The 20492-nt window shown below is 43.8% G+C and overlaps 1 protein-coding gene across 4 annotated transcripts in view; it reads left to right on the top strand.

The window, feature by feature from the left end:
• The first annotated feature begins 1639 nt into the window (after window positions 1–1639).
• EDA (ectodysplasin A) overlaps window positions 1640–20492 on the top strand; it is a 103353-nt gene continuing 84500 nt past the window's right edge. For all 4 annotated transcript variants that reach the window (XM_064518476.1, XM_064518475.1, XM_064518474.1 and 1 more), the window contains exon 1: window positions 1640–2010. In XM_064518476.1, the coding sequence (XP_064374546.1) occupies window positions 1714–2010 (297 nt within the window). In that variant the 5' untranslated portion in view covers window positions 1640–1713. The remainder of the gene's footprint in view (window positions 2011–20492) is intronic.

The following is a 20492-nucleotide window of genomic DNA, read 5'->3' as shown; positions in this document are numbered from 1 at the left end:
ATCTCACTGAAATGTGACTTTTAGCGGAAAATGAAATTAAGAAGAAAATAGTCCCAAACCTTTTATTCGCTGCCACTGCAGCTGCGTGCGTTCCTCCTTGCTGAGCAGAACCACTCTTCATTTGCCTTTCTTTCCTTATTTACTGACATACTTGTTGATGTTTTCTTGTTATCTTTTTATACCACTCGCTAGCTGTGTGTCCCTCAGTGCCTTGGTCTTTCCAGCTTTGTCCTTACATGCTCATGCTATTCTTTCATACTCAGTAACTGGTCTGATTTATACTTTCTGTGCGTGTTCTTTACTGTGTTTGAGATGACCAAGCTGATCTCATGCTATTCTTTCTATCTTGCTTCTACATTGGGATGGTCTGCAGATGTGCCATTACTCTAATTCCAATAAGGAACTGGCAACTCCCTGAATGTCTCCCCCCCCTGCTTCTTTTCTAAGATATATAACCTACCAAAACTCACAATTTATTGAAGTCTGCTTTCTTGAAGTTTACAGTTGTCCTTCTCAAAAGCCACAATTCTTCCCGATTTACTTTTTTCCAAGCTGCCTTCCACCTTCAATTTGTTTCTAGTAGTCAGAATGAAAACCTAAAAGGAGCTGGAGAAGGCAACTATCAAAGCACCAAAACATTCCAGAAACCTGCTGGGTGCTCCGTGTTCAGCTGCGTTCCCTTCCCCGGTCATGCCTATATAATTAAAGTGTGGCTGCTGAGGTCTGGGCTTTTGTGAGCAGCTAGCTAAAATCCAAAATCCTCCTGTGATTTCTCGTTAGAGAGGATCCTTCACACATGCAACTGTCTGGCAGTGAAATGAATTTTCAGAGAATATTTTCCTGGAGTAAGCGCAGACTCTCAGGTGTTTACAATTCCAAGAGGGCTGTATTGGACTTCCCTTAGCGCTACGCAAGCTTTTGGTTTGGATCCTTGTCTAGTTTGCTTCCAATGTTAGTGTCATATAACCTATTGTGAGCTTTCAGCGGTCCAGCCCGTTGATTACTTTTGGCTTTGGTCTGCAACTCCTTGACACTTGCTTTATTTGCTTAAAGAAAGGGAGGAAGAAGCTTAGAGACCAAGCTGTACTGGGTCAGACCAAAGGTACATCTGATTCGGTCCCTGCTGCCAGCTGAAAGAGGATGTCTGTGAGCAGGAGGAGGTACACGAGCGTGCTTCTCTTGTCGAGAGCTACAGCAGGGCATTTCCTGAGCCAGAGGCCAGGTCTTTGTGTTTGCTAAACCTCCATGGTTGTAGGGCGCCTCGTACCCCTCTCAACCTCTGTGAACTCTTAGCGTTTACAACATCTTGTGTCAAGAAGCTCTGCAGCTTCACCCCGCAGCGAGTGATGTGACTGCAGAAATACAGATCGCCCCGGGAACAGCTACAGCCGCTGACATGCCTCTTCCCCTCGCAGCTCTGCCTTCGCTTTGCGCGGCACGGGGGGGGAAGTTAAAGCCGCGGCCGCGCTTCGCGGCGCGGCGGAGCCCCGGGAGGCCGGGCCTGCTCGGCCGGGGGAGCGGCGGAGCCCCGGTCCCGGCCCCGCCCCGGCCGCGGAGCCCCGGCCCCGCCCCGGCGGCGCGGCCCCTCCCGCTGGCGGGGCGCTGGGGCGGCCCCGGCCGCGCAGCCCCGCGGCGGCACGGCACGGCACGGCGCGCCTCGGCCGAGCATGGAGCAGTAGCGGCTCGGCGCCTCGCCGCTCCGTACCGCCGGCCATGGGTGCGGAGCGCAGGGCGGAGGCGGCCGCGGCTCCCCGCGCCGGCGGCGGCTGCTCCTGCGGCGGCGGCGGCGGCGGCAGCTGGCGCCTCTTCCTCGGCTTCTTCGCGCTGTCGCTGGCGCTGCACGTCCTCACGCTCGGCTGCTACCTGGAGCTGCGCTCCGAGCTGCGCCGCGACCGCGGCCCGCAGCCCGCCGCCCCGCCGCGGCGCGACGGCACGGCGGCAGCAGCCCCGGGCGCCCCGGCCGCAGGGCGCCCGCAGCGGCCGGCCGAGGGCGCGGAGCGGCGCCAGCAGGTGGGTGCCGGGGCGGGGGCCGGGGCCGGGGCTGGGGCAGGTGAGGGGCCTCCCGGGCCCGACGGCGGCGGTGGCTGCACTTGTCGCGGGCGCCGCCGCCGCCGCGGGTCGCCGGGAGCCGATGCAGCGCCCGGGGCCGCTCGGGGCGGGTCGGCGGCTCCGCGGGTTCCCCCTTCGCGGTGCCAACTTGTGCGCTTTGCCTGGGGCACTGACTTCGTGTCTTTCCCAGCCGTGTAGCCTCCCTAAAGCTTTGGGGTTTTTGTCTCGCTTGTCTCTATTTAAAAGAAAAAAAAAAGCCTAAAATACACCCACCACTTAAGGGATTTAAATTTGGAGAGAACTCGATTTTCCTCGTCTAATGCCACTAATTATGCAGCAGTGTAAAGAGTGAGCCTTTACTCGAAGGGTCTGATCAGTCTTCTAAAAGGAAAGTTGGAACTCCCATATGCTACACCTGCTGCTCAGTCTGCTGCTGCTTTTGGGGGTCTGCCGCTGTTTTTTCTGCTCGTTCTTTTACGACAGTATCCTGGTGTCAGCTCTGTCTTCTGAGAGCTGCGCTGCCTGGGGAAAGTGCTTTGTTTGTGTCTGGTAGAGCGAAACTCTTCAAAGCGGTGTTCCTAACCTGTTAACTCCTGTAACACTGGTGTCAATTAGACACTAGTGTGCATATAAATCATTGCACAGAATCAATGGAAAATATTTCCACTGAGCTGGCACACGAAGTACAGCTTTAGTTTTAAACTGAGTTTTAAAGTCATTTCTCTTGTCTACCTCTCCTCTCATTATCCTGGAATGTTTGGTGGAGGAAATCCTGTTCCTTGTGCATCTTGCTCTTTCCTCTATCCCGTTGGGGTGTTTTTGATTATTTGAATATTTTTTCCTGTCCTTCAGCCAAAATGTGTTTGCCTTTGCAGTAATGGAGCTGGAGAACTTAATTGCTGTGCTAGTAGCTGCTTGACCCCAGTGAGCTTTCAAGTCAGACGTGTGTCGAGCAGGTTGATTTCTACCTCCTTTTCTCCCGCTGGTGGAGCGAGTTGCTGGGAGCAGCGGCCTCCCAGGCGCTCTTTTGTCTCCAGAGCCCCTGGGAAAGCAGGGATGGAGCTGAGGCCTCTCTTCGGCAAACTTAGCTCACTTTTCCCAGGCATGAGACCCTCCCTGGGACCAGGGTCCGGATAAGATGGAGAAAGGAGTTTTCTGCCCTATCAGTTGTGTGTGGTTACGCGGGGAGGTGGAGCGGCAGTCCCTGCAGATCAGGAGCTCCAGCTTCGATCCTCCCATCCAGATAAGAAACTGAATTTCAGGGGGAGGGAATTAGTGTGAAGGAAGCACTGTGTGACAAACACAAAGCCCTGCCTCGGTTCCCATGGGAGTTGTTGCTTTCCTAGTTATCAATATAGGGAGAAAACAGAACAAAAATAGCTTTGATACAGCTATGAGTTTGGAACCTTTTCCTCTCACTTGGCAGTAGGCAACTATCCCACTGTTCAGGCCTCTGCTGCTCTGCTGTTCTCATCTGAGAAAGATTCACTATTTCAAGTGGATGTTTGGATTCTGTAGCTTCAAATAATAAAATCTAAAAAGCAGTTGAACTGAAAAGGACCTCTGCTAGCTGCGCCTTTCTTCTCCCCTTCGGTACTTAAGCAGCCTCAGTGCAGAGTGAACTTGAATTGCTCGATGTCACGATTGAATTCTTAGATTGTCTGGTAATAGTATACGGCTGAAGTTCCTCTCATGTTGTCATACTGAATCTGTTTAGTCTTATAAAGCTCTTCTTTGAGCACATGTCTAATGAAATACCAGAATGAATAGTTCAGGCATTCATAAATTGTGGTGTTAGTTCGTATTCAGAGACAAATTATCTAAAATCCAAATGTTGCTCTCCACAGCTGACATACTCCAGATAAGGTAATTTTATTTATTTATTTTACAGCTGATCTGTCAGGCATAAGATGAATAATTCTTTAGGACATATTGAAGAAGTTGCTTGTAAGAGAAAGTTGCCTAGTAGTAAGAACATGCAAAACTCTAAGACTAATTTGGCAGCATACAGTTTGCAGCCTAACCGCTGGGATTGAAAACAGCGTATTTGGAGCTTAGTGCTTTGACAACATGTAATTAATATTGTTTCTACTAATTTTTCCCCTATTTCTCACTGACTTTTCTGCCTTCCCACTTGCTTGAGTCTACATACAACTTAAAACACACACACACTTTTACGTCCGAGTGTCCTGTTAATACATCTATTTTGTGATTAAAACAATGAAACAAAGTATTGGCAAACAGCCTTACTTAAAAAGTTGATATCAACAGTGTTGAATAATAAAAACTTAATAATATACATGATTTGTAGCTGCTTTCCAAACCATAGCATCCAAACTGTGCTGCTGTTAAGTGTGAGGCGCTGCGCTATGTAACTATATGCCAAGGCGTAATTTTACATAAATTAAGCAGGAATTACTACAATAGTTGTTTAAAGAGTTACAGAAGAGATTCTGATCAATGACATAGCTCTCGAATGTAACTTTCGGTGACTGGTCTGATAGTTAAGAAACACTGTGAAGTGATTTAACATCCTGACAAACTATGTGCTGTGAACCCACAAAAATGCCTTTGACTTTTTAAAGTATGATAGATGTCTTCAGCAAAGCAGCAGAATACTTGCTGCATGTATTGAAGTAAATGTAGAAGTTGATTTAAAAACTAAGAATATTCCCCCCCTTTTTTTCTCCTTTTTGACCTGAGGGAGGGGAGAGGGAAGAACTGGGAGTGATGGTCAGTGTAGATATTTTGGCAGAAATCATGTTTGGCCGAGAGCCAGAAATGACCTCATGACAGGAGTGAGATTTGGCAGCTTGATAACATTCTGCTTTCCTATCTTACAGGGTATTCAAATATGTAACTAATTTAAGATACAAGGGCAATTTTTCATGGCAGAGGTTGAGGCATTGTAGTTCACATCTTTGTCCCAGAAGCTGCCTGGTGTTGCATCATCAATTTGGCTTCTAGATTAGAAGCTTGTTAATGCTGCTTTAATTCCTTGACTCTTAAACTGCCGCGACTCTGAGATCCAGTAGCAGGATTTGTTGAGTGATGGCCGTGGTACCGCAGTGGTACGATCCATCTTGACTGAAGTTATTTATTTGAAGAGATTATTTATATTTTATGTGCTTGTGGAATACAAAAGTGATTCTGTCAATGTGTTCATTAGTTTGGCAGGTGCTTTGTTACTGGGTCTGTTTTCAGAGAATAGGCAGCAGGATACTATGCACAACTTACTAAAATGTTTTATGTTTAAACTAGATCATGTTTTGTTGTCAAAAAGTGACTATTGTAATATTTGAGCCTTGTGTTGCACTAGCAAAGCTGCATTTTTCAAGGAATACGCTGAATTCTGTTTCTGGGTGTTTTCTGACCGGCACAGTCACTAGTCTGCATTAAGTCTCACCTCCGGGGCCGGCTGCAGCGTTGCTGTGCAGATCCCGAGCCGCTCCGTTACGGAGCAGAAACGGGTATGCCTGAAAAAGGTGCCCTGGGGCATATGGAATAGCATCACTGAAGTTAAACTCTGGAATAACATAAGCTGTTTTAAATACAGGCTGTGATGCTGTGACAAGGTACCTGCCTCTTGGAACTTCTCAATCGTGGGGCCGGTTCTTGGTGATGCCTCTCGTGGTGCAAGGCCTGGACTAGGCAGAGTGCCTTGGGCACGTTTGAAGCAGCCAGGGTGCTGGTGGAGAAGTAACAGCATGGAGAGAATTAGGCATCAGGATTGCTCTGGAGGTTAGCTAAACACTGAGTTCTGTCTTAATTGATAGCTGCTGTATGTTTTCTGTAAATAGCCTTTGAATAAGCATGTGTCATGCCATGTTTCTCAGAAAACTTGTTTATAGCAAACACAGGGTGAAACTAGTGCCCTTGTAAGTGTCCTAAGACAAGCTTTAAAAAAAAATCTCTCGAGTCTGCTTCTTGGAATAAAATCAAATATTCATCAGATATATCACATCAAGCCAATTCTTAAGGCACTTGTGGCTGCTAAATGAGGCTTTTTATTCTGTCATAGCCAGGGGCTGCTGCAAGTCATATGAAAAATGTGCTGAGCAGCAATTCAGTTACCAGTATTTACTTTCATCACCTTGAAAGATATCCTTTTGGTAGATCACTAGCTCTATCATTTCTTTGATGAGGGATGTACCTGCTCTCAGGTGGGATTTACATCAGCATGACTGACATAATGATCACCCTCCCCATACAAGCACACACCAGTGTTTGCGATTCCACTGAAGAAAGGCAGATAAACCCCCAAATTGTTTGTTTGTTTCTTTTCTCTTTTGCAGCTGTATCATCACGTCTATTTACAAACCTTGGTTTGCTAACGTTAGAACGCAGTGGCTGCAGAAAGTGTAATTCTGCAAATCGATGCTTTCCGGCGCTGTTTGTTACTGCTTGCTGTAAGCCAAGAGAGGGTTCATTTTATCCACATGGAAAACTGTTTTCTGTATTATTTAGTAAAAATGAATAACTGGCTTTATTTGTGAGAGGAAGGAAAAGACTTAGGGAATGATATATAGTCTTTCTATCTTTTTGGTAAGGATATGATGTCAACTTAATTTTTGATAAATCGGTTGGGCAATTTCTGCTAGAGAAGGGTTGCTGTATGTTGGCCTTTCTGTAACTTATGATGGGAAAGAGCTATTGGCTATACAGGACAGAAGGCTAATGTTAGTCTAGACACTTCTTCCAGAAAGTATGTTCATCAGGTTCGGTGGAGAGCTGTTCTTACTCAGTATTCATACTAACGTTTTTAGGTTTCCTCTTTATGGAGTTGTGCCACTCTTTTTCAGCTGTTTTGTGCGTGCCCCTCTCTGTTTGGACTGTTCTCATTGAAGAAGCTCCCTGTAGTTGAACTATGTTTTACATTTAGTCTATAGTCTAGAGTACTAGAACAGTATGAATGATCAGTGTGTGCTTTTTCCGGTAAATTAAAATTAAACTGTAGGGTACACAACATATCAGTAAAATGTAATCACTTTTGATTTTCCTTACTGGTTGTACAACATGTAGGATGTACAAGTACATTGAGAAGAGGGAACTTTTATACAGAAGGTCTGTGCTGTGGGGTGTTGGTTATTTGCATTGATCTAACTCGTTAATATGTTTGGATAAGATTTCAAACCTCTCCTTTCAAGTTTCTGAGGTGGTCACAAATAAATGAGGTGTATATAAACAAAAACAATAGTTCTGTACGTGTCTTCCATGGGGTTTCTTGGCCCATCCTGGAAAGCAGCTAGTTCTGACACAGTTGGAAGCAGGACACTTGGACAAACGGCCTCTTGGTTAGATCTAGAATGGCAGTTTGTGTGTATGAGTGGAGAATTATGTAGAAAAGTTAACTGCTGCATTTCACTTCTGAAGTAGTGAAAATACCGTATCCTTTTCCACCCTTACTTCTGTGAAATACCATTTCTTGCTCTTTCATCTTGATTCCAGCTCCAGAATACAAGATAGAATCCAGGCACAATGTACACAACAAGCCATCAGATGGCCTTAAAGACTTGAAGGCTACTTCAGAGATTTCTACCTCCTTCAGTGTGCTTCAAACTCATACTTTTATGAGTATTTAACTCGTAGTTCAAACTTTAGTTTCGTAGACGTGTATATTTGGGATGGACTGTGCTAATACCAGTGCCAAAAGGCTGCAAGAATTGTGGCGAGAAGTTGTGAAGTGCTTCTGACCCTGAAGTTCCCACACTGAGTAGGGATGATATACTGGTGCAGGGTGGAGAAACGAAGAGTTAAAACATGACAGAGTGCTGAAAGCTTTCAGCAGAGATCTTGTCAAAAGCACTTAAATATTAGTTTCTTTTGAAACCAGTCTTTTATGCTCTACCCTCCCGCTGACCTCAGATTCAGGTAACAGATGGTCCGCAGGATGTGTGGCATCTGTCATTTCCCTCTGAAATGGTTAACGTGACTTCCAAGGATAATATTCAAAATGTAACTGCATAACTTTCAAAAGTAGGAAATCTTAAACTGTGCAGTCCAAGAGACGTTAAGTGCAGTTCAAGGGGCTATAAACGTTTAAGTACCTATTCAGAGCTCACGCTTCAAAGTTTCATTACTTTTAATTTGAGGTTATGTAAACATTTGGTTCATGCGGGCAGGCCATTAAGCAGAAGAATGATAATGTTTAAGGATGTGTTTAATGGCATGTTTTCCCTTGAATTACACTTGGCAACCTTAATTGTAGCTGAAGGAAGCTCTTACATGGCCGTAAAGAGAGACCACAGTGCACTGTCAAACTAATCACACTTAACGTCTTGGTAACCTTCATTCACATTTTAATTGTGCCTTTCCCTCAACAGTGAGAATTACATTCCTGAGGTTGTGTGAGGTTTGGGGGGTACGTGCCTGCAAGAGAGGGTCGTAGGGCGATTGTCTGATGTCAAATAGAAAACATACTTATGCTACTCTGCCTGAGAATGGGCTTGTGAGTCTGAAGTATGTCTGTGCCGTGGTATATTGTAGCTTTAAATTTCCTAGCTTGAGTAGGAACGTTTCCTTTGTAGGAATGTTCTAGTTTGACAGTATGGAAATCTCCCTGGCCACACACGCGAATACATTAGACTAGGCTGAGCGGAGATGTGTGCTGCTGTGAGTACTCAGCTTTTGGTGCTTTTCCTGGGTTGCTTATTTACAGAGATCTCTGCCATTTGGTGCTTTTTGTTATCTTTAGTTTCCATCCTTGTAGTGCTGTACAAAGCAGGTTGCATAGACACGGTTTCTCACGTTGTGCTGGTTGCCTCCTGACTCTTGTACGTGAAGCTGAGTGTTTCATTTTATTGGCTGAAAACTGAGCTGTTGGAGATGATCACCCCCAAACTGGGTAGCCGTAGAGGGCTTGAGCTTAGGACTTCTTGTTTTGAAAGGAAGAAACTGTCGGTAAAGCAGACTTTCTAGCTCTCTGGTATGCTGGCGAGAATATCGAACAGATAAAAGATGTCTACTCTCCTGGCACCAAGAATCTGCTGCTGAGGGACTCTGTGGTGCAGAAGTGATAATTTTGTATTTAACAGATGGTCATATTTTCCTTCATTAATCCTTGTAAGCTAATACCAATACAGAAATGCAGATGATGTTGAAATAATTGAAAAAAAATAAGCAAACAACCAGAGAAGGCTTGCGGCCAAACAGAATGCAGTTGTGTTACTGCTTTATGTCCCAAGGAGTCTGGGCAGCGTGAACGTGAGGCAGCATGGTGGATGGAGATGCGGTGCCGGCTTTCCGTGGAGCAGAACGTGCTGGGAATGCTCTTCAAGGGCTGCTTGGTTTCCCCTGGGCTGAGAGCTGCTAGGTTGAGAAGGCAACTTCTGTAGTAAAATTTTGAACTCCTGTGGGTGGTATAGCCATAGTTTGCTGCCGTTAACTCTACATCCATCTTGCATTCCAATACTAGTCTTGCGTGTATATATATTTTTTTTCTACCCATTCTGTGAATAAGAATAAATACTGCATTTTTATACAAGAACTTGGAAGCTTTTATCAGCTTTTGTTAGAATTAGTCAATAGGGAACATTGTTATCTCTGAAATAAATTTGACCAACATGTGACCAAAGTTTCCTTTTTTCCCCAGAACTTTTAGATGAATTAACTGGAAAATACTTAAAATTACATTTTTACGAATATCAGTGGTGTTCTAAAGTTATGGTCCTCGTAACCTCAGAGTACGTAGTGCTTTATCAAACTGATATTATTTTAACCTTTTCATGATATTTTCTTACTATGTAATACTATAAATCTACTCTGCTCTCCCATACACGTGTAGTATCTTGTAATACTAATTAAACTGCACACTATCCTAATTTTGCGCTCATACTAATCCAATATATTTTTCTTGACCTCAAGCCAAACCCTGAGAACTTCAGAGCATGCAAAGCTCTCATTCCAGTCTTATTATATGTTAATGACTTTGTATTTTAATATCTCTCAACACTTTAAGATGATGTTATTTTTAGAGGTGTCTGGCTGCAAAAGGTAACTTGTGTTTGAGAGGCTGTGGGTTTTTTGTAAATGCAAAGCACTAAATAATATTCTGTGCAGTAAGTAAGTGTAAATACGTCTCTGAAGAGATATCATCTGTCAAAATTCATTATCTGCAAATACAGAATTACAGTGAGATTTGGATGTCATTTAAAAATGGTTAACTGCTTTTATAAGTTAGAAAAATTAAATTCTTGCCTAGACTCTTAAACGTTACAGTTGTAAGTACTATCTCGTTAAACTCTTGGGGAAATGAGCTGTGTTCGTATGCTAATAGTGCTGATGCCAGTTGGGCCCGAATGCTACTATAGCAGAAATAATTACTAACAGATGCGTGCGTATTAAAACGAGCTCTTCCCATAAGCCGAAATAAAATCCCGTGGTAAGTGCGAAGCACTAAATATGCGAGATTGCACTGATGAAATGCCAGTGTTATAATGTATCCCAAACGGCCGGTGCCACCATCCTGCCGCCGGAGCTGCCCCTCGGCTGCAGCCCGTCCCTCGGCAGCGTGCGCAGCGCGGCTTGGGGCCGTGCCCCCGTCCCGGCACAGCGTGCGGAGCTGAGCCCCTACCTCCGCTGCTCTCCCCTCAGCCGGGTTCCCTCGGGAGATGTTAACGGCTTTGGAAAAGCGGCGGCCTTCCCTCGCTGGGGAGGGCTTTGCGGCGGCGGGGGCCGCTGCAGCTTGCGGGAGGCGCTGGCCCGCTCCCGCCCCAGGGCTCTCCGCAGCGTGTGCGAGCGCAGCTGCTTGTCTGCAAGGTGAATTGGGCTGGGGAGCTGAAAACAATCTTTTTTTTTTTTTCTTTTTTTAAACTGTGTACTTTCTTTTCTGGGAACTCGGCCCTCCCGGAGCACAGATCATCGTTTCTCTGGTCCTGAAACAAGATCAGCTGCTGTGCAGCGAGGGACTGCGATAACGCAGCGACTGGCAGAGCAATGGCTGGTAGCGTGGGAGATGCGTGGCGAGGCGAGGGAGGGGGGAAGGTGGCCTCCCCGCAGGGCCTGTGCCACCTTCGGTCACTGACCCTCCGGGTGCAGGGCCACCAGCCCCACTTTGGGCGAGCTTGGAGGGTGCCGGCCCAAAATGCAGGTGCCAGGAGAAAGTGTGACTTTGTAACACTGGTCCTCTCTTTTCTCTGCTGTTTTTACCTTTTTGCAATAGGTGCGATGTCCCAAAAGTCCTTGCAGGCCATCAGTCACAGAACAGGCTTAAATACCTAATGCGCCTCTGAGCGTGGGGGTGTTGGAGTGGCTGCTGGAGCTGCCCCCGTCCCTGTGCCCCCGGCTTTGTTCGGCCTCTCTTAATGCCCCGTTTGCAATTCCTATTACCTCTGTGTTTTCAACCTCTTTGGAGGCACCGTGTAACAAGGTGGAAAGAGGAAAGCAATGAAATGGTTTCTTAAGCCATCGCTTGAAGTAAAATCTACCTCAGAGCATATAATATCTCTGTAATCTTAAGTTATATTGGTCAAAGACCAGACAGGTGCTGCGTTTTTTTTTTTTTTAAGCTGCTGAAGTGTTTTTCCCTTGCCCCAGTAATAGTTAAACATGGTGCTGCAGCTCCTCCGTGGTGGTCCTCTAGATAAGCAGCTATTTGCTTACTCGTAGTAACAGTTTTTAACTACCTTCTGTGTTGCCTTGTCTCTTCTCAGTTTGCCTTGCTTAGGCTGAACAACTCCAGTTTTAAAATTCCCTGGTAAGTAGCATCTCCAAGAGCCTGTGCTCGTTCCCAGCCCTCCTGCAGCTAGAGAGGCCGCCAGCCCCCATGTGCCTTTGCCCCGTAAAGGGTGAAGTTGAAAGCCTCAAGTTAAAGCAAGATGCAAGCTCTAATCTTTTCCCCTTTTGAGTAAACTCGCTCTGAATTTACGTATCCCTTAAAACAGTGCAAGGCACTCTTTCATTTGGGAGGTGGAAAGGGGAGAGAGGATTAAAGGCAAACTCGGCATGATCTTGGGTTAATTCTGGGATAAGAGGGACTCTGAGAGGCTTCTGGGCCCTCTGGCCATCATTTTGTTCAGCAGATCCTACATCATAGCCATGCTATGGCTTTTTTGATTGGGAAAGATTTTTATACTAACAGATTCTCTTTGAGACTTTTGTTGTTTTAATTGTTTTGGCTAAGAGTTTTTGTGGGGAGAGAGCAACTCAATTTCCAGTCTGCATTACACTAAGTACTTTACCATAGGTCTGCGTGCCTGCTTTTTTCCATGTAAATACAAAGCTCTTGAAAACAATGAAAAGATAAAGACACATTCTTGATGGGTACCTCCCCACACTGGAGCAAATAACAAATATTTAGGCCAAGTTGTCTGAAGACCCTTGTGTGCCCCCTCTCCTGCTGTCTTCAGGAGAAGCCTCAGTGAAGAATGGGGACTGGTCGGAGCAGGTAAAACAATATCCTGCTTTCAGATATGCACCAAAGACCTGGTTAGCTGTATTTCTGTGATCCTAAAGCAAAATACTAAGGGGCAGAAGACAGAAATGCAGTTTGTCTGGTGTAACAGCAGAATACTGAGACTTCTTCCTTGTGTTTTCTGATCTGTAAAATAAAAGTGACCTTTCATGTCCATGGGAAAGCGGCTTAGTCGCCCCACTGCAGTAAGTAGAAGGTGCTATGGGCACAGGACAGATAGGTGCTAATAGCACGAACAGACTTTGTATGATTCTGCGAATCTTTTCCATATGCTGGGCTCAATGAAATTAATCCAGGAAATAATTTTGGAATGACTGTTTCCTTAGACCTTGCAGATGCGCTACTGAGCTACTGCTAAATCTGACCAGCACTTTTTTTTTTAATTTCCTATGAGATAGGAAAACAGGATAAATCATTTAGAGCTGATACATTGAACTACTGCTATACTAACCTGTTGTGACACTGCGATTAGAAAACAGTTCAACTTCATAAATGAGATTGTTGGTGTAACTGTAGTTGTAAGACTTTCGCTCTACCTGTTAGCGTCTTAGAACGATTGCCTCCTGTTCACTAGGGCTTTCGTGAGGACGTGAGAAACTTGGGATTGCAAGGGTGAAGAAGAGTGTTGTTTCTACTTGGAAAGCTTTAATTCTCAGACTTTTCCATAAAGCATACTTATGGCAGAAAACTTGGATCGAAATATGAATTTCTGGATTTGCAGCTGATAAGGTGTATCTAGAGAGCAGGATGAAAATGTGTGAAGAAAGTAGTTCATTTCGAACTGCAGCTGTTACTGCCTTTCTAGTGATAATGAACTAAATTAATGTATTCACTTCCTTTGAGCTATGTATAGACTTGTTGATGCTTGTTAACTTTTTTTTGTATGATTAACTCTTACTAGGAATTATAGTAATACCATTTTAGAGATCCATATTCTACTGAAGTGAATGGAAATATTGCTCACCAGCTTTTACGAGGAGTTGAATTATATCTCTGTGTCACTGAAGCAGGTTGTGGGGAACATTTTTCTTTTGAAGATGGAAAGGAGACTTTTTCTATGTGCTGGTAAAAGGTAAACTTTAAAGGTGCTTCTTGTCAATTTTAAATGGTTATTGTATCCTCTTTTTAATAACATCTTTATTGCTGGCTTGGAATTTTGTTTTAACATAATTTATGATCTTCCTTATTTCTTGGAGTTCTTGGATAACAAACCTGTGACTTTAATTTTTTATTTTATATTGGTTGTAATTCTGTCTTAACCCTGCCTGCACTATATCTTCTGTTGTTGAAAGGAATTGTTTAACGAACGTAGGTTGTGCGCCAGTTCCTAAACTATGCAGAACTTCAGCTTCAGTTCAGGTTTATTCAACACAATAATCTTATGTGAAAAACGCAGATGTTTTACTGATATTGCTGAGCTTTAATTCCTACTCTTCTCACAGTCCGGTGTGTGCTGTGAGTAGTCTGCCTTTCCAGACTTGCTCTGCTTACCTTGAAGGATTATTATACTATTGTGATTGTTCAGAACTGTGTGACCCATCCGCATTCCTTCACAAACCTGTTTTTGTTTTGCAGATAGTATAACTTAATTTTGAAAGCCTAAACATGTCAGTAAATTACATGCAAAAGACTTGAGGTTGCATTTAGGCATCAGTGATTTTGCAGCTTTGCTACAACCTTCTGGACTCTGGTGTTAGCAAGGAACAGGTAAACAGGAGAAAACAGTTTTTTTTGAGCCAAAACTCACGTGCATTAGCTTCCATGGCATGCTTCTGCAGGAAAATGTTTGTGACACAGTAGTGTTGAGCTTAAGTCCTGGGATACTACTGTACACAAAGATGGGCTGTATGTGCTGACCAAAAAATTGCAAACTGCCTTAGGAACGTTACAGGCACTGTACACACCTGGATCTGGTGATAGCGGCCACCTGTGCAAAATACGATTGAAGAACTGTACATTTTTGTGTAGCAGAGGAGAAGGCAGTGCCGTAACAGTGACAGTAAAACAAGTGTTGCTGCTGAGATGATTGATAGGGAAGACTGAGATACCAAAACCTTTTAAAAGCAGTGCCTTGTGATCTGCACCTCCCAGGTTGTGTTCTAGTTTGGGTAGTCAGGTAACCAGTGTTTCATAACACAACACTGAGAGTAAAAAGAAATGGGCATTCCAAGCTTTTTTTGCCTGAGTATTAGCTGCTGGTAGACCACATGCGTGAGAACAGCATCCTAGCCGACGCTCGTTCTCCCTGTGGCTTGTTGCTGACGAGCTGCTAACCGCACGCGCAGGGGAAGTTTGCCTGTGTGCTCTCTAAGGCATGTTTAGAAGCAGGTTTGGAGACTTAAGTTAACTATATGTGAGAAGTTCAAGGCTGGCTGGTAATCACCAACAAGATGTAGCCAGAAGCTGTGTATGTGCTGGCTGCTGCTGATATATTTTTGAGGGGGAAGGTGGGGAAAGTAGGCCTGTTATATCAGACTCTGAGTAACCAAAAATCATTTTCCTCTGATGCTGCTTGTACTGATGTTGTAGAAGTCCTTTGGGGAAAGCTTACTTCACCTGAGCGCTGTGGCAGTGGTGGTCAGTGCCACACAGAGGGAAGCTGTTTCTGCTAATAGCGAGCCACATCCAGCATACTCACTTTCTAACATGTTAATCTTCACTGCCCCCCTCCCTCCCCCCGAACTTCGTATTATTTTAAGTGTATAGGATCTCTAGCTAACAGGGTGTTCAGACAGTAAAGCCCTGCACAGAGGATGGAGACATTCCCTTGTTCAAAGAAAAAGCAGGCAAGCCTCCTTCCTTCTTCATGCTCCTTTTATAGACAATGTATTTTTCAAGAATGAGTTTTCTCTTGATTTTTCTCTAGCAAAAGATTAAATAAGCCAGAGCTTGAATTTGTAGCAGGTGTTTTCTTACCATTCCATCAGTAAAACATCAAGCTCGTTCTTCAAAAGTAGTAATGCTGCTGTGTCGTTTTAGAGGTAGAAAAAAAGGAATGTACACAGAAAAAGCTGGTCAGGAAATAAATCTGTGGATTTTTAATTGTAAGAGAGCGACAACATCACTGAGCTTGAAACTGAGCTGAGCAAGAGCATGGACCCTGCTGTCTCGCAGGCCCCTGTGAGCTGCATGGCCGTTGCCTGTCAGGAGTAGCTGGGTATGTTTTTGCTTTTGACTTGGCCTGAAAGAATTTTTGAAAGAAGTTCACTGAAATCTGATTCTGCAAGTCTCCCTATTTTACATTTATGTTGTTATAAATGCAGAAATTTTAACATGCATGCACACGCGCCCATGCAGATATCTTTTAATGATTGGGGTCAAGGGAGATGTAAAAATCAAACTAAATTAGGTATCATAATGTGTTTGTTTTTACTATGCACATTTTATTGACACCTCATTTTAAAGAGTGTTTAAGTTGCTTACAGGCCTTTTGCTTGGTGTAAGGAAACTTTATAGCATAAAATAGCTCTTAATAACAATTTGCTGGTATTAAATATAAAAGCATAGTTTTCTAAGGTAAACTACTAGATGGCTATTGCATTTTCTGGTACGTATGTTCTAATGTGTTTGACTCTTCTCTTCTGCACTAGTTGAGTTGAGGAAGTGCGTGTCATGCTCACTGACTGCAGCTACACTAGAAACAACACTATATAAAAATGCTGTTCCTGTGGAAGAATTTTTAAATGGGTTTTGGTGTTTATATATGCTCATGACTCTTTAATCTCTACTTCCAAGAAAGGTGTGATCTTATTTTCTGTGTGTTTTTGTTCTGGACAAGATTTAACAAGTGTTGCTCCAATGACTTCAGGTTTTTCTGCTGCTCACCATAACTTCCATGATGATTTCCTTGCGATGTAGCATAATCTGTAAGTGACAAGAGGACCCTTCTCTGAAGTTTTAGTAGTGTTTTTCCTACAGCTTCAGTGTTGAGTCCAGATTGACTAAATCTCTACAAAGAAAAATTACTGTTTTTAGTAATAAAATGAAATGTGAGCTGCTTGGGGTCAAATGAATGCATTCAGACCTGAGCAGGGGAATTAACTTAAAACTGCTATGTTTTGAAGGCAGTAACTGAAATACTCAAACTGTATGGATTCCGGATTGGATCGAAGCCAGCAGAAATCAGGACTTCACGGGAAGATGAAGCTCCAGTCTGATAAACTGGCTGGGCAGTATCAATATCCAACTTAAGCTTAAAGTGAGGAAACAGCAAGGGCATGGTAAAATAGTCAGTATTTGCAGACACGATATTGATTAGTTGGCTCAAAATTCCTTTCGATGCTGCAACGAAACAAGAGACCATAGAAGTAGCTTTTCAGTGTTCATTTGAAGGATGTTTATGCAGTGGTTATCTCAAAAATGGCTGAAGACCATCTAGGTATTCATTCCATGGATAACAAAAGTAATGTATGACTTCCTTGGGTGTGGTGGGGTTTGTTTGTTTGTTTGTTTGTTTGTTTTTGGTTTTTTTTTTTTTTTTTTTTTTTTTTTTTTTTTTTTTTGGTACCCGGGTGGAACTTTAAATTACTGGCTCCACTCTCTGCTGGGTAAGTCATCAACCTTCAACAGACACAGCCTGAACAAAGGTGTGTTGAGTTTCAAACAAGAAGAAAATTTGGCTGTGTACGTGTTTCTTCTCTTAACCACCAAAAGTTCTTCTGTTTTTTTTTTTTTTCTTTTTTTTTTTTTTAATTTTTGAGAACCAGTGGCTCAGTTTGGCCAGTCTGGCTCAGTGCAGTCACCTCTGGGCGACGTGGTGGCTGTAGTCCTGCTCCCATGGGCTATGTCTACCTTATCGTGGTGTTCGTTTTCAGCAGTTTGATGTTGGTCTTATCCTTGGTGGTTCTGATTTTGTTCCGTAGTGAACAAAAGGCAGTAAAGACGGGCAGGTTTCTGGTAGGTGCCTTCCCACGCAGCCTCGCGTGCAGCAGCTCATCTCCGATCAGGGGTGCCTGTCGGTCGCGTGCTTCCTCTGGGCATCAAGAGGAGGGTTTGTGGTGAACAGTCCAGTTAGTTCTTCTCGGGGCTTAAAGCAAAAGAAAAGAATCCCTAAAAATTACTTACACCACCTGTACGTAGTTAGACAGCTTATACTGTGATAAAAAAGAAAGAATTTGTGGTGACCTTCAACATCGTGATACGTCCAGACACTTTTATTAATGACAGGAGGGCTGAGAGCCTAAGCGGTCCTACAGCATCCTAGTCATCCCTCACTGAAATTCCTAGCTGGAAAAACTCATCTGAAGGATGTTGAGGATGGTTTTATTTTCTGTCAGGTAGGCAAATCAAAGATGAGTGATGCAGTCTGCGTGTTTGGATCTCTGCAGATATGCTGGTGCTATGTAAAGTTATTTCTGCTCCCCAGTGGGCCCAGCTACTGGATAAAAAGGTTGGGAATAACAGGCTCATTGTACTGTCTCTTGGTGGTGTCTGTTCAGTCATACTGATGAGCTTAAAAACCAGATTGACGTGAGTGTCGGCAGCATCATTAAGTTGTTCCACACAATGCCAGGCATGTACTGTCAGGAGGTTTGAATGTAATTGTGTGTTGGGACTTTGAAGACTAGGAGGAGGCTCTGTGGTGGTGTTACTGATTGAAACACACTTAAATGTCACTTTCTAGAGGAATGTGCTAAGAAAATCACCTTGTTGTTTACACTTTTCTGATAAACTGACCAGTTCAGGAAGACCTGGAAACATCTGCAGTCTGTGGTGTTTATCTCATCTGTAATATCTTTGTGGAACAGTGTCATACTGGTGATGTCAGAAGGCCTTAAGCCATATGTGACAGTGGTCCCTAGTGCAAGCTTACTGGGCTTTCAGCAGTCTTAATACAGAAAAAAATTCTAACTTGCTCTCAGGTGAAATGTTACATTTCTCAACCTGTCAGTCCTTGAAAAGAAGTTACAGGTCAAGCTTGACTTGCTTGTTTTTGTAATTGAACTGTAACAGAGAGCAAATTGGAGTTGAGAAGATTTGGAAGCAGTACACAATGTTTTTTGGCAGTGCTTCTTTCTCAGGGCTACCTTAAGCAATGACACCCTCTTATATCCCTCTTAGTGTCTATACCTGCATTGCGAATAGGCAAACGAGGGCACAGACAAGGTCGATGTCATGAAAGGAAAATGATGGACAAGAAGCACTGTAGTCTGGCAATGTGTAAATCAGAAAAAAAGTTGCAAGTAGCTTCCGGGATTACTTCAAAACAACTTGTGGCTCTAAAATGGGTTGCTTTCCATCATTCTGGGGTAAAGATGGTCAAAACTGAGCATGAGAAAATGCTGGGTTGTTGTCATTATTCTTCATAACTTTATTAAACTCTCTCTCTGCTGCAACTTTCTAGGCAAAAAGCTTTACCAGTGCTACCAGTGATAACCGGGGCTTTCGAAACAATTGTGTTGATGTTGCATGGTGGAACAGTGGTCTGAGTTACTTGAATATGGTTCTCAAAACCTTCAGGAAAATGTTGCCGCAGTTTATTGTTATGTAAAATACAAAGATCATTTAGGATGTTGTTTGTCTCTAACTCCATTTCTACAGGCAGGAATTTGCACTGCAGTACAGTAACTACCATGATATCTTAATTGCTTTAAAAAAAAGTCCCTCTCAGGGTGGTGGTCAGAAGACTTTACAGTGACACTGCCAGAAGTATCCAATTTCTGAAAGTCTGATTTTGACTTGGTTAAGGTATATTGGTATGATTTCTGCATAGATGCGTTCGTGAAAAATACTGAGAACATGTTTAACTAAAGCCTTCGGTAAAGTCAATTGTGAGGCTTCTACAGAGGCTCAGCACAAGTCTTGCTCAGCTGCCCTTTGCTGTTATGTCTGGCAAGACATTGGATCAATGAGAAATATCAAACCTTTCACTGAGAAAAACGACACCAGGCAACAGTGTTGTTTTTACAGAGGTTTTTTTCTCTGAGACAAAAGGAACCTCTGTGTTCAGTATTTGAATGGATATTGGGATTTTTAATCTGTAAATGCTCCACGTCGAATCAAATACCATAAAGCTTGTGGCTTCCCTCCTGTGCTTTGCCGTGAGTGTTGTTTGTGCGTGCATGTTCGAGTGCAGATTGAGGTGACTGTTTTTCATTTAAGCTTAGCCACTTGCACGAGGCAGAGAGAGCCCAGCAAAGCCGTGCCCTGGTGGGAGGGGTGCTGTGCCGGTAGCACACACCGTCGAAAGCAGCACTCAGATCTCTAGATGGGCTCTGCTGCCTTGGCAGCACGCTGTCTCAAAGTGCCACAGGGCATGCTGAAGTCGCGTAGAGGACAGCAGAAGCCAGTGCACTGCTCTGAAGACTAAAGCCGCATGCCTGTAATGGGAGGATCGGACTTCCAACAAATGTGTGCTGCACAGTTGTTGTTAGCTCTCTTATGCGCGGCTGCAAAACTTGGACAACTTGTAGTCATTGCATCAAGCATCTTAGTCAGTACTGCATGTGCTGTCTTCATGCTTTCGCTGGTATTAAATGGTAGGATAAGATCTCGGAAGTTGAGGTCTTCAAGTGTTAAATACAAAGCATTGCTCCTGCAGGCTCAACTCTGCTGATCCAAGTGTCTGGCACGCATTTCTAACAGGCTGAATTTGCCAAAGAAAATTATGCTAGATATAACAAATAGCTGTGAACTCTTTCCTCTCTAGTCTGTCAGTCTATTTTTTCTCTCTTTTCAAAGGAACTGCAATATTTAGGAGTGATTAAAATATTAGGGTTTTTCTATTCTTCATGTTCCTAGTGATGCTTTCCCTAATTCAGTAAAGGTGTCTCGTCATCCCCCCTCCGCCTCTTCCCACCTCCCCTAGAGTCAAAGCTGTTTTCTTCTGCAGTGCCCCAGCTACAGCATTTTCAAAGGCTGTTGAGTTTCTTTGCAAACTTGTTGCAAGGGTAAGGATACCGTGTTGTATCGAGTTGAGAATAACTTGAATTCTTCTCCTGCGTTACCTAAATATTGAGCCAAAGTATTCAAGGGGGAATTTGGGCTAAAATATTAACTAGCTCTGACTGAAGAAACTGTTCCTGTCTAATGA

Source organism: Dromaius novaehollandiae, chromosome 11, assembly GCF_036370855.1.
Source record: "Dromaius novaehollandiae isolate bDroNov1 chromosome 11, bDroNov1.hap1, whole genome shotgun sequence".
Lineage (NCBI taxonomy): Eukaryota > Metazoa > Chordata > Aves > Casuariiformes > Dromaiidae > Dromaius > Dromaius novaehollandiae.
The sequence above is the reverse complement of the archived record's forward strand: the minus strand, read 5'-3'. Positions and strand labels throughout refer to the sequence as shown.